At 41.5% G+C, this 14,360-nt stretch overlaps 1 protein-coding gene across 3 annotated transcripts in view; it reads right to left on the bottom strand.

Annotated features, from left to right (window-relative positions):
* Positions 1–280: 280 nt before the first annotated feature.
* The window catches only part of rhbdf1a (rhomboid 5 homolog 1a), a 52,960-nt gene continuing 38,880 nt past the window's right edge, over positions 281–14,360 (bottom strand). For 2 of the 3 annotated variants that reach the window (XM_080447514.1, XM_080447513.1), the window contains 15 exons: positions 12,775–12,988; positions 12,174–12,380; positions 11,802–11,927; positions 10,598–10,761; positions 9,596–9,847; positions 8,672–8,783; positions 8,291–8,365; positions 7,959–8,120; positions 7,738–7,838; positions 6,460–6,523; positions 6,235–6,329; positions 5,479–5,554; positions 4,775–4,875; positions 2,710–2,863; positions 281–1,920 (listed from right to left, as the gene is read on the bottom strand). In XM_080447514.1, the coding sequence (XP_080303640.1) occupies positions 1,501–1,920; positions 2,710–2,863; positions 4,775–4,875; positions 5,479–5,554; positions 6,235–6,329; positions 6,460–6,523; positions 7,738–7,838; positions 7,959–8,120; positions 8,291–8,365; positions 8,672–8,783; positions 9,596–9,847; positions 10,598–10,761; positions 11,802–11,927; positions 12,174–12,380; positions 12,775–12,988 (2,323 nt within the window). In that variant the 3' untranslated portion in view covers positions 281–1,500. Of the gene's footprint in view, positions 1,921–2,709; positions 2,864–4,774; positions 4,876–5,478; positions 5,555–6,234; positions 6,330–6,459; positions 6,524–7,737; positions 8,121–8,290; positions 8,366–8,671; positions 8,784–9,595; positions 9,848–10,597; positions 10,762–11,801; positions 11,928–12,173; positions 12,381–12,774; positions 12,989–14,360 lie in introns of all 3 variants that reach the window. The other variant, XM_080447512.1, reaches the window with a different exon arrangement.

The raw sequence follows: 14,360 nt of genomic DNA, 5'->3' as shown, positions 1-14,360 counted from the left end.
ACATTTGAGTGCTCAGCATAATGTAACAAAAATATGGCAGTAGTTGGTACATTTATCAACAAGGCACCAAAGGTATTAATATTTGATTTTTGTCCCTGGTTTTTTTGTGAGGTTGCCTGAATAATGAATAATAATAATAATAATAATAATAATAATAATAATAATAATAATAATAATAATAATAATAATAATAATAATAATAATAATAATAAAAACCTACTTCTGCATTGTGAATGTAAAAAAAGATATTCCCTCTGTTTTTTTGTGTGCCAGTGTTGGCTTCTTAAATCCCTGCCTCACACACACAGGGACATCAGAGAGTGTTCTATAACCGTGGTTCTCAATTATTATTAATTATTTTTTTCAAGCATCCCCAGTTTGGTATGCATTAGGCCACAGACCTCCATCACTCTAAGAACGTACAAATGGAACCAAATTGACCCGTAATGGTCCATTTGGTTCCATTTGTACATTCTAAGGCCCCTTTTCCACCGAAAGAACTTTGGTTCTAGTACTAGTTCAGTTCTAGATTCTTGGAACCTTGGTGCTTTCACGGAACTGGCCACAAACCGACTTGCGTTTCCACCAGTTTTAAGCTGAACCATAGGAATTGGCATAGCTGAATGGTTAGAGAACCTGCCTGGGGAGTAGGAGTCCCCAGGTTAAATTCCAGGCCTGGCCAACAGTGTGTCGAATTGGCCGGTCGCAGTGCCAAACTTTTAGGGTTCTGAACCAATTCATTTTCAGTGGAAACACACTTCAAAATTAGGCGGAAAAGGGGCCTCAGAGTTACAGACCAGAAAGGTTCCATTTGGTTTGCAAATATCAATCGTTCAGCTGGGGACCCCAAGGAACCAAATCAAGGACCCCTATGGGTCCACGGACCCCAACTTTGAAGAACTACGGGTTTACGAGATGTGGCAGTGCCATCATACCCTGGTTTCACTGCACAGTAAAAGAGATGTGGCAGTGGCACCATACCCTGGTTTCACTGCACAGTAAAGGAGATGTGGCAGTGCCACCATACCCTGGTTTCACTGCACAGTAAAAGAGATGTGGCAGTGCCACCATACCCTGGTTTCACTGCACAGTAAAAGAGATGTGGCAGTGGCACCATACCCTAGTTTCACTGCACAGTAAAGGAGATGTGGCAGTGCCACCATACCCTGGTTTCATTGCACAGTAAAAGAGATGTGGCAGTGCCACCATACCCTGGTTTCACTGCACGGTAAAGGAGTGACAATAATCGGGGGGGAAGGAACGTGATTACAGGAAGTATGAAGGGTGACATCGTGTGTATACAGTATACAGACAGAGTTAAAAATAGAAATACAAGCATATTTCAGTTCACAGAGAAGGGAGCGATCCCCCCTCCCGCCGCCCTCCCAGCCACACGGGGGCAGAGCAGAGACATGGAGACACCGGTTGACGTCATCGGTTCGAGTCCACGTCTCTGTACCTGATGTCCCTGTCCCCCATGTGCTCCAGCTTTCTGTGGTTTCAGTGGAGGTGAGCGTTGAGGTCGTACTTCTCGCAGAATTTGTCCGTGAAGGGGATGCACGTGATCAGCTCGCACCACTCGCACTTGATGGGGTACACGTAGAAGAGCACCACGAGGCCCGCGAAGAGCCCCACGAACACCACCAGGAAGATCATGATCTGACAGCGCTTGCGGTACATGTCCATGCGGCCGAAGCTGATGTAGGGCAAGAAGGCGAAGGACAGGAAGAAGCCGGAGATGAAACCGCACATGTGGGCAAAGTTGTCGATCCAGGGCAGCAGGCCGAAGGCGAAGAGGAAGAGCACCACGCAGAGCAGCTTGATGAAGGCCCTCCACGGCTGAGCCAGGATCTGCCAGCTCTGGATCAGCTCCACAAACAGACAGGCCAGGATCCCGAACTGAGAGCCCGCTGGGCCCACCTGGGACGAGGGTTAGGACAAGAGACCAGTAAACCAAAGAGCTTGCATGATAAGTTCAAAATACAAGCAACTTTTTCAATCAAACAATCCTAAGAAAAAACTTGTAGATCGTCTAGACACATTTTTGGCTTTACCCAGTGATATGCACTTCTGGTCAGACTGAATTAAATACATGCATTTGCTTTTGGGGAATGTAGAGTGTTTGGTATGTTTGAAATGAATGTTTGATAATGACACAATTTAACAATTGAAAAATGTATGTTAACACGTTAACCCTGGTGTCTGTATATTGGACAGATTTGTCAAAATGAGTCTTCTTTTTTGTTTTGTTTTTAAACACGAGTCAGTTTAAAAGCAGGTGCGTAGGTGACAAACAGGTGAGATCAATCTGGAAAGATATACCCGCACACTGCCACTTGCACGTTCAAGAGAAGTTTTTATTAATGTAACAATGTTTCGGTCGTGTAGACCTTCCTCAGGTTTGGTTTGTTTTTCACAAATGGAACCTTGATGTGGACCCTACAGTATTATGTGCTGCTGTATATTACCTTGATGTTGTGGACCCTACAGGATTATGTGATACTGTATATTACCTTGATGTTGTGGACCCTACAGTATTATGTGGTACTGTATATTACCTTGATGTTGTGGACCCTACAGTATTATGTGGTGCTGTATATTACCTTGATGTTGTGGACCCTACAGTATTATGTGGTGCTGTATATTACCTTGATGTTGTGGACCCTACAGTATTATGTGGTGCTGTATATGCAATGGAGCAGTGATTACCTCTGCCCTGTAGGGCAGGAAGATGGCCGAAGCGAGGTTGCCAGTGATGCCGCTGAGGATGTAAATGATTGAGATGCGCAGCCAGCCTGCCAGTTTCTCCAGGTCTCTCAGGATGGTCATCTGGAAGGCCACCGACACGAAGCAGTGGAGGATTCTGGGTTGAAAATGGAAAGAAACGGGACAAAACCGATTAGTACGAGATTTTATCCTATGATTGGTAGATGAGTGAGCGAGCGAGCGAGCGAGTGAGTGAGTGAGTGAGTGTGTAGGCACAGTAAAATAATCAAGTGTTAATTTATCCATCTGTAACTCTGAGTGTGTACAAATGTAACCAAATGGACCCGTAAGGATCATTCAGTTAATTCAACGCTGAGGATTTTACAAGCACAAAATGTTAGGAAGGTAATCCGCCTGTCTAACACGTTCAACACGGTCATCAAGAGGCCAAGTGACCTACTGTATCTCCTTGAAACCTAATGAGAGCATGCAGAGAGGGCACTCTGTTTAATTAGCTCAGAAGACTGATAAGAGGCAGCATGAACATGCAGTGACAGGTCAGAACTGATGGACAGCTACAGCATCGTAATGCAGTAGTCATTCTGAGCAGGCTACATAGCAGATATGGAGTTATAAAAGGTTCCTTTAACAGAACAATTGTTGCCTACTTGTTGTTAACTAGTTGTACGAACTCTTGTTTTATTGTTTTACCGGATCTTGTTTATTCGATTACTTCGATTACACTTATTTGTTTTAGCTATTGCTCATTTGATTTTCCTATTTTGTCTCATCTGTTTATGAAAGTAGGTAACTGACATATTGCACCTTTACCTTAACGCTAGGTATACTCTTAGTTGCTTGTTTTAGAAGAGAAAGCACTTAATACTTCTGGTGATTAGTAGTTTCGTTCCCTAACTATGTTGAATGCACTTATTGTAAGTCGCTTTGGATAAAAGCGTCTGCTAAATGACTGTAATGTAATGTTGTCCTTTGCTATTGTACTTGTCTGGTATGTTAAATGTATGTGTGAATGTACTTATTGTGCTTATTATGGATTACATTTTTGTGCATGTGTCCATGTGTGTGTATACATTCTTATTGACATGTGAGTAGAAAACCATCTAATTCTATATTGCAACATTTCTTTTTGGTCATGGACCCATTTTCATGGGTCACGAGTAAAAGTCCCTTTACTTTTCGTTTCCTGCATTTTGTTTTTAATTATTATCATTTCAAAACATTTTCAAAGGAATTTTGTTTAAAGAAATCTAAGAAATTCTAAGATATAGTGTAGTGAAAATAGCAGACCTACAGGCTTGTAAATCGGCAATTTTCACTAGTTGGGGTCCTGGGGAGAAATTTCTCTATTGGGTCTCGAGTAAAATGTTTGGGAATGGAATGCTCTTTACACCTAAGATTTCTTAAAGACGTTATTCGCCTCTAACCTCTTAGAGTCTAAGGTCTTAAGTTGGGTCAACAGTTTAGCAGTCACCCATCAATGGATGGGACAATCTTCAGATTTGTTTTTTGTTTTTTTTCTTGCTTTGCATAAAATGCTACTTTCTCTTTCTGTGTATTAATAGAAACAAAGACTGAATGATGGTTAGAACAGGGGTTCTCAAACTATTCCATGCCAAGGACCCCCAAATAGCCTAATGTGGCCAGCTGTGGCAAAATGTAAAAAAAGAAAGAAAGAAGTTAAAATAGCCGATCTACAAGCTCACAACACCTCACATCATGGCACATTGTGGGCTTGTAGATGCCCAAAATGTTTGAAAATGTTTGAAAAGAGTTTTGGCAATAATGACATGCCCAAAATAGGGGCACCAGGTCCCAGTCACCAGGTCAGTGGTTAAACTGGCACAATAACCTCATGAATTGAATTTGAATTGAATACATAAATGAATGAATAAGTACATTAGTTAATTAATTAATTATATATCTTTTATAATTCTTCTCTACTTTCCATTTGGCCTCCCTGGCCTCCCTGGCGCCCCCTAGCGGCTGCACTGGGGTCCACGCCAGGCCACTCACTTAGCAGACCTGTGTGGGTCAGCCAGTCACTTACCCAGCATGAAGGAAGAGTGAGAGCCACAGCCTGTAGAACTGGTCAGGAATCTCTGGGTTGAGGAAAGGCAACAGGCCACACACATCATCCATGCAGTGGACCTGATGAAGGACACAGCACAGCACACGAAAGGCTGCATTTGGTGATTTTACACACACAATCTGCCTGTTACATGCTGTACCTGGCACTTGGAACCGCAGAGTTAACTCCCTGAAATGATGAGGTGCTAATAATTGACTAGCTTGCTGCTAAGAAACATTTAGATCCAACAGGGTATAAATTAAATAAAATAAACATCTGAATGAAAATTTTTGAAAATTTGATTTGACACTGATATTATAGCAACATAAGTTTTTTCAAAACAATTATTAGGATTTAGAAGGCATTTGTAGAATCCCCAGAAGCAAATAAAAAAAATTTTAACGATTTTTTCAAAGAATAGCAGATCTAAAAACTCAGTGCTGTGCTATGAGCTTGTAGATCTGCTATTTTTGAATAGCCCAAAGTATAAAATAATGGATATGGCTAAAAATCTAAAATGACACACGCGTTCCCGGATTGAATGGAATAATATGGCACACAGGGATCAGTTAGGGGTTGTTAAGTAAGTGTCTTGCACAGGTACACTTTGCTGACAGCCTCAGCTGTACATCCACCCACTAAGCACAAGGAATAGGAAAAGGAAGAGTATGAAGGGGACTTACTTGAGAGCAGAGAGTGGCCTCTTCGTGAAAGTAGCCCATCATGAAGTCACAATATTCCCGGGATGTGATTTCGCACCTCGAAGAATGAGAGAGAGCCACAATAATCACACGATGAAGTCTGATTCATACATACTTAGTCGAAGATACCCGATCTACAAGCTCACACTGCGTCATTGATGTGATGCGTTGGTAGCTTGTATATCGGCTATTTTTGGCACACAAAGGAGCATAAATTAGGCTTAAGAGTCCTTCATTATGTGTTTTGTTAGCATGTTATGTCTCAACCTTTTCAGGCCGTGACCCGGACCCCCTAAATGATCATATTTGAACTGGGGACCCCGCACCCTGACAAGCACTTGGAATGTTGGAGTTGAGGCATTACATTTTGTTTCGTGAAAATAGCAGATCTACAAGCTCACAACAACGCCTCGCAACGCGAGGCGTTGTTGTGAGCTATTTTCTAAATATTGTGAGCTATTTTCTAAATATTTGCCTCTTTCTTATATTATTTGACAATTTGGCCAATGTTTGACCAGTTTTTATAGTATAGGCCTAGTTTGTTGATTACTTTTGATGCATAGTAATGGTCTTTTTCTTTTCTTTCTTAGGTATTAAAACATGTCTTTAAAGTCCTTAAATTGTCACTTCACTGTAATCTGGGGACCCCCCCCCCAATCATGTGTGGACCCCCCTGGGTGTCCCGACCCACAGGTTGAGAACCGCTGGGCTATTAGATAAACATGGAACTCTCCTCACCTCCCTTTGGTTCCAATGCAGCAGGGCCGGCCTGTGATGGTACAGTCTATGTGAGGCAGGTTAGTGTGGTTCCCTGTGTTGTATCCGCTGCAAATCTAAAAGCCGGGCCAGAAGAACAACAGTCGTTAACACAAATCACTGGTAGTACAGTACCTCACTACTTGAGGCCAACGTACAATATTAATGGCATAACATGAATAATTCACAGGATTCCCCTCTACTCACCGGCCATTTGGTGATGTCATCAGGCCATTCGTGAGGTGATACTGAGGCAGGCTCAAGACATATCCTGTCATTAGATGACAAAAGTTAATGAAACATATGCAAATGCAACACCAGTCACCATTAGGGTTGCGTTCGTTTATGTGCTAAAAGAGTGACTTTGAGAGCTGTTTCAGAGTACAATGTCAGTCAATGAGGAGCATATTATGACACACACCATCCAAGGTGGAGATGGTGAATGCCTATAAGTTCCTGGGAGCTTTCAATTCAAGAGATTCAATCTCTTGAATCTTGTATCCATATATGCTCATTATTTTCACTGATAGACTGCACATAATACATTATCCAGATACGGTGCCCACTCTTGACACTGTATATCAGTGTAACTCACTTCAAGGGAAGGGCACGCTCAACTCGAGGACAGTCTTGAGACTGTATATTAGTCTCACATCCACTGTTGAAATTTTGTACTGCAAAATCACATCAACTTGTCCCACAACAGTTTACATATAGAGCGATACACCCGTACAGAGTCCCAACAATTCCCCATGACAGCACTTGCCGACGGCGGCAAGTGCTGCAAAGAGGTGCTGGAGGGCTGGATATACTGTATATATAGGCTGTACATATCATGAATTGGTGATAGATGTACACTACAGTACATCCATGCATAGCATATTCACTGGGTGATAGACTGCACATTTATATTTATTATTGATAGAGTATGCATTATGTTAACTCATGAGTCAGACCGAGTGCAGATGGCTGAAGTTGTGGGTTGGGAACAATAAGTTATGTTTCTTCTCACTCCTTTTCGAATATGCATTTTTTTATTTACTGTTCTGAATTGTGAATATATTCTGAATATTGTTTTAATGTCTTTATTCGAAATAAACATTTCAAATCAAACCAAATCAAATCAAGGACAGACTCATATACTGTAAGTCTATATATTCTACTGTATTTTCATTTTATCTTTCACATCTATCTGTGGCTATCTCGTGTTTCGCTGTTACTGTTGTTGCTGCTACAACACCTGAATTTCCCCACATGGACCAAAAATAGTTGATCTATCAACAAAAAACATGCTTATTTCTTGTTCAAACCTTTCTCTATGAACATCGTCACAGCAGAAATCAAAGCTCTGAAACAGCTCAGAAGTTTCCAACCAGGAAATTATGAGTTGGTAGTGCTTTTCATGTGACGTTTTCCTACTTGGAAATGGTGGAAATATCACAGTTCCCACCTGGCATTTAACGCACAACTAATAACATGCCTTACCTTGGGTCCTGATGACACACAGAGCCGTGCTGTCTATCTTTGCCATCTAGCTGTGGAGTGCTAGGATGCCATGGCCATTTTACCCACACAGCTAGAGTACTCTGATACACAAAACACACAGGGGGAAATAATTTGAATACTTCACTCACAATTGCAAAGTTGAAGTATTTAGTATTAGTATGAAGCAGACCGACTAGAGAATATAAGCTTTGAGTACAAACCGAGCACTCCTCCTCCGAGGTTTGGACACAGCCAGAGCGATCGTTCCGCACGCAGCAAGCAGAGTTGCGTTCGATGGCTCTCTTATCCCTGATCAGATCATGTACCTGCTTATCTTGCCGCATGCAGGGAGAGAATTTGGCCCCCAGGTGGATCAGAGCCTCCTGATAGTGACGAGATTATAACACAATGACGAGGTGGTTATAACACAAACTACAAAGGTGGTTATATTCATATTTATGCACATGCATATCTATGTCATTTTTTTCTGTTATTTGTACTTGTATAGTGTCTACTGTTGAATATAATGTACAGCGGTGGAAATTGCTCTTACCGAACTCGGCCCAATCCAGAAGTTCTCCTGCTGTACAAACTTAACATTTTCATACACACCTTTGTTTCTTAAAACCTAGAAAAAAAAAAATACAAATAAATAATAATAATTATGAAGAGTCAAGGTCCTTACACACCGGGGCGAATTCTTCATGCGAATAAATACGTTTTTTTTAAAAACCTTATAAAGTCAATGCAAGCGTCCACATCAGTTTCGCGAAGCGAAAAAGCGTCTTTTAATTATTCGGAACGAGTCTGAATTTTGCGTATATTCGCATATTCGCCGGTGTGTAAGGACCTTAAGTATAACGTCATAGGAAATAATAACTCATTGTGAGACAGTGATACGTAAGGAATTGCTCAAGGCTGAGACATTACTCACAGAATCAACCGCCTCGTGCTGGGAGAAACCCACTGGTGCAATACCATAGATGCATACAGCCAAGATAGTGACCAGCAAATGGACAAAAGTGATCCAGTAGGTAAAGAAAGGCCTAGTGGAAACACAACATATACATATTTATAAAACACTTCATTCATCAATTTACAATTGCAATTTATCCAGAGTGAAGTAGTCCTTAAAAATCTGTTCACTTCCTTCTTTGGGTCAATTCAGGGCAGTGGTTTCCAACACTTTTGTTCAAGATAGTTTTTTGGGTTTATCTGTTTTAGTTTATTCTTTCTTCTGATTTGTGTATTTTAATTATTGCTGTATATGAATGAATGACTCTACCTGTTGTGTTCTGTATTGTATCTCGGCTACATTGAAAATGAGGGCCTACCCCTCAACTGTACTCCGAGCTTAAATTTTCTATGATTTACACACGATTTACATGAAGCATTGAATTCATAGAGATATTTAGTTTTTTGTCGCATTCCTAAGCCAATAATTTGATGACCGGCGGTCTCTCCGGTAGGACACTCAAAGAGTCTGCTTTGAGTCTCCTACCGGATACATTAGCATCTTACCGCCGGTAATCAAATTATTGGCTTAGGAATGTGACAAAAATATTAAAATCTCCATGAATTCAATGCGTAATGGGGTGTGTAATTGATAGAAAACAAGACATATTTTGGGTGAACTACTCCTTTAAATAAAGATTATAATGATGATGATGAAGTGCAAGATCAGAGTAAACAGCATGAACCCTAACCAACTAGCAACAGGGTAAGTGGTCAAGCAAGTGAGTTGCAAATAAAATAAGGAGTTCGAGGGGATGAGGTGAAATCTGATCATCATCATCAACAACATCCTCAGCTGAAGGAAGTAGAGAAAGCCAGAGGGTAAAAGCAATCAATATCATACCTATGGTCATCCATGTCTTCTATCTGCCTCTTGACATAGCTGTCAATACGTTTACGGTAGGTGCGGTTGGTCAGCTTGCCCACCATGCCGAGCCCATAGGGCCTCTTCTCTCGAGCGAAGAGCTTCTTGACAGGTACGATGATGCGCTGGCCTCGCCGCTGTCCATTAATGCTCACCACTTCCTGCCGCAAGGGCACCTTTGGTGGACCGGGAGTTCCCTCTTTGGCCTTCCGCCAACCTCGCTCCAGAGGTCTGCAACGAACAGAAGACGTCAGGAAAGACACAGAAATCAAGCCATGTCTCTAATTCAGCAATTCCCTGGGCAACATACACTAAATGTTTAATGTATGTTTTGTAATAATAATCTAAATCTTTTGGCAAATAGTAAATAAACTTGTGAAATAATTGTAGTGGTGTAAAAAGTACAATATTTGAGAAGAGATGTAATGGAGAAGGAGCATCAAGTATCGAAAAACGGAAATACTCAAGTAAAGTACAAAATACCTCAAAATTGTACTAAAACTGGGAACGCATCTGTGTAACCACTTTATCCATATTTTATATTTTGGCTAGCAGATGTACTCGGTGCCGCGCTATGAGCTTGCAGATCTGCTATTTTTGTAAAATCTTGACCATTTTGTGCAAATATTTGAATATATATTTTTTAAGGGAACATTTGAAACTCAAATCTTTGCTTCTCTGTCAAGGGAAATACGTTTTTCAGAAAAAAATGCATTTGTAGAATCCCCAGAAGCAAAGATTTGAGTTACAAATGTTTGCTTTAAAAAAAAAATATATATATTATTCAAAGATTTGCACAAATCTTCACGAGTTTTCAAAAATAGCAGATCTACAAGCTCGTATTTGAATAGCCCAAAGAAATCTAAAAATGACTTTCCCCTATCTAAATGGTACATTACTTGAGTAAATGTACATAGTCACGCTCCGACTACTGACTGTGACAGACCACGTGTGTGTCTTCTCGTCTTGCGTGGAACTCACAGCATGAGGTGGCTCTTCTCTAGCTCTGATTTATCCAGGGCACTGCCTGTCAGCTCCGTCTCATCCATCTTACTGCTGTCCTCCGCCTCCTTCATGGCCGCCTCGGACGGCGACTCGAACACCTCATCAGCGTAGGTGGACAACTCCTCATGCATCAGGATGTCCTGGAGATGGAACGAAGGACACATATGACTGAACACAGCTTTGGAATTGTATATCGTCGCTGTCGGGCGTAATGTCCAAAACAGTTACTTTTCAGGAAATGAAAAAAAGAAAAGAAAAGTCCCTGTGTTCGCTCTCTTTTGAACCCGCGACACAGCACTTGAATTACTTTTTATTTTATATATTTTTCTATATATATACATTTTTCGATATTTCTAACCAATGGATAGTTAACAATTAAAAAGATTACTGTGATGGACTGATCCAATGGATCCAATATCATTTTTATTTAGTCGCAAGCTCTTTTCATTGGTTAAATATTGATAAAACCTCACACTGTGAAGCCTTGAATATATGGAGAGGTTTAGTTTTTGTCGCATTCCTTTTAAAAAACGAAATAGAGCTGCAAAACTATACCAAAAACACATCTCTCACAGTATAATCCAAGTGTCTTGTATCTAGTCATAACCTCATGACTTCAAATACGCTCCTTTTAAACTGACATTTTTCATTTTGGGTGTACACTGTCTCATGCACGAGTGAGGAACGCGCCTGAGCATGCCTGTGGGGTTCAACATGAGATGAGTTCACATGGACGATTGCATGTGCCTGCCCAGGTGTGTGCGTTGGGTCGTGCATGTGACAGTTTAGTCCAGAAGTGTTTAAATATTATATATAAATATTCAGCAGAAAAGCTGTGTTTTTGAATGCTGGAGTTGGAGTTTATGAAATGAATTATTAGTAATATTCTCGACTTGCAAGCTCACAAAGCGTCACATTGCGATGTATTGTGAGCTTGTAGATCCTCTACTTCTGCCACTTTTGCGCGACACATACGACGGATTCTAAAGGGCATTCATTTACGAAAAAATATATAAATATAAAATATATATATGGAGTTACAAGGTTTATGTCCAGCAGCAACCATACACATCAGTTGAGAGAAATGCACTTCTCACAGTGTCCTCTGGGTTGTGCTGTGGTCCCTTATTGTTTTGCTTTCAAGACAAGCCAACCTTAATGACAGTACATCCTCCCTTACTCTGGCAAAGAAGGAGGTGTCCAACTCGTCAGGAAAGTCCACCACATCCTCCTCCATGAAGCTGGCCGGGGTGAAGCTCCGCCTGTGTGCACGCTTCAAGGTGTTGTTGTCCCGCAAGGATCGCCCCTGACACACAAACACACACACGCACGCACAAACACAATTTACAATTTAGGCATTTAGCAAATGCTCTTAATCCAGAGCGTCTGCTAGGGGGTCCTTACAAACAAGGACAACACAAGGTAATACATCAAATGTACAAATAGTCATCTAGGATCATAAGTAAACCGAGAAACTCTCATCAGTCTAGCAGTAGAATATCAGAAAGAAAAAACGCACGCACCCACGCACGCACACACACAAGCAGCTCACCTTGACGAGTGCCGCCGCGGCCCTGAAGCTCATCTTGGCCACAGACTCCCTCTTGCGTCGGCGCGGCAGCCGGTTGAGACCTGAGCGTGAGCTGGTGAACGAGCAGAGCGAGGCGGCACCGGGGGTGATGGGGGTCTGAGGCACGCTGTAGCCGTCCACCTCCTCCACCATACGGAAGGCCCGGCCTCGTGCCAGCGGGTCCACAATCTGGGGGTGCACACACAACGGAAGAACCAGGCATTGTAAGAAACACAGTGAAACAGCTCAGAAAGAGAGTGGAGTGATTGTAATCACATGAACCCTTGCGTCCCTATTCTCAGGGAGAACATTCAGGGAACACAATCAATCTACAAGTTCTAGATCAGCTATTTTCAGCGAAGAGATTTGGTATAGAGCAAGGGTCTTCAACAGTGGGGCCGGGACCCCTAGGGGGTCCTCAAAGTTACTACAGGGGGGCCACCAAATCTTTATGTGATAGGAACTTTAAAAAAGTGGTTTGGTGTAGAGCCAAAACACTGATGGATGAAGCAAGTCTATGAGGCTATATGAAATCTATGAACAAGTTTTTCTGCATGAGATCAAAATGAATAAATGTTGGTACCTTCTGCATGCCATGCTGGGAGGTGGGGACGTAGAGGGGAGGTGGAGTCTCAGTGCTGGTCAGGGAGATGTTGTCCTGGCTGGGCAGGTCCATTTCTCGGATCACCTGCGGCTTGAGCTTCCCGTAGCGCAGGCTGCAGTGGCGCAAACTCTTCCTCTGCCATTTCTGCGTGGCGTCACCGTCCTTGCTGACCCCAAACCAGTCCGCCGTGCCCCTGACACCACAAACACAGTCCGTTCAGTCCCGGGGGGGAAACGCTCTCATCTCATCAACACAAACACTAATCACCTTATTTCCCACTCACAGAGAGAATATAGCAGCTATCTGGTACAGTAAAACTTGCCAGCGAGATACACAACCACTGATAAATGTCCCTCCCTCCTAGGATCCCTGCCTGGACGATTGAGTCAGCAAACATGCAGTGCACTGATAAGACCAAACCAAAGGAGAAAAAAAATAGTTCTCAATGGTAACACAGGGAATATGCCTGGGCAAGTTCATGTCCAGATACTGAGAAACAGACACACACATACAGTATGCAGTACATACACATACACATACACATGCACCCACACGCACGCACGCACGCACGCACGCACGCACGCACGCACGCACGCACGCACGCACGCACGCACACACACACAAACACACTAGAGAGAGATTCTTAAAGCATGCTGTATATCAAATTAAAAATAGTATATAATTATAAAGGTATATAAATAGTAATCAAAGATATATATATATATATATATATATATATATATATATATATATATATATATATATATATATATATATATATATATATATATATATATATATATGCGTGCGCTGTATGTATGTTTGTATGTTTGTTTATCTATATTTATTTTAAAAATGAAATTCTGAAGAGCAGTTTCCCAGAATGACTCAGTAACAGAGTCATGTTGTTAGAGTTGCAGCTTAATAAGTACCAGAGCAAACAATCCTCTGACGCCCTGAGGCCAGGAAGTGGAAGTGGAAAACATTTTACAGAGGAAGTGAAGGCAAGCTAGCTGTTTCTAAACTAGCTAATTACCAGCTGCATGGGACGCATGTGAAGCCCCAGTGCCCTCATTCTACTAGAAAGCATGACTAACAACCTGCATACTGAATGACGGAACTGTCTTTATGTCTACCTCTGGAAAAATTACATATATTCTTAAAGACAAACAAGATATGTTTCAGAAAGTGTGGGGTCGTTTTATACAATTATATCAAAAATAATAATCTGTCACATTAAATGGAAGAACCTGGAGAGGAGTAGTGCCGATGATGTTGTTACTGTCATTGTGTGTGGTCCTTTTGTTGTTATTTTGTGTGATTGTCTTGTAATGTTTAATGTAATTACTCATATGATTTCGTTTTCTGTACTGTAATGTTGTATGTTGTTTGGAAAAAGAAAAATTCAATAAATATATTGTTGAAAAAAGGAAATGACACAAGATCTTGACATGAAATTGGGACACATTTTTGTAGCTCATAGAAATGCTCAGCCTCCTTTATATTGCGCAATTTTGTGGATAATTTAATTGGTTGTGCATTTTTTGTGTGTTTTGGATGACTGC

This window comes from Gymnoscopelus braueri, assembly GCF_963280865.1.
Source record: "Gymnoscopelus braueri genome assembly, chromosome: 13".
Lineage (NCBI taxonomy): Eukaryota > Metazoa > Chordata > Actinopteri > Myctophiformes > Myctophidae > Gymnoscopelus > Gymnoscopelus braueri.
Note: the sequence above shows the minus strand (reverse complement) of the source record. Positions and strands in the feature narration are given on the sequence as shown.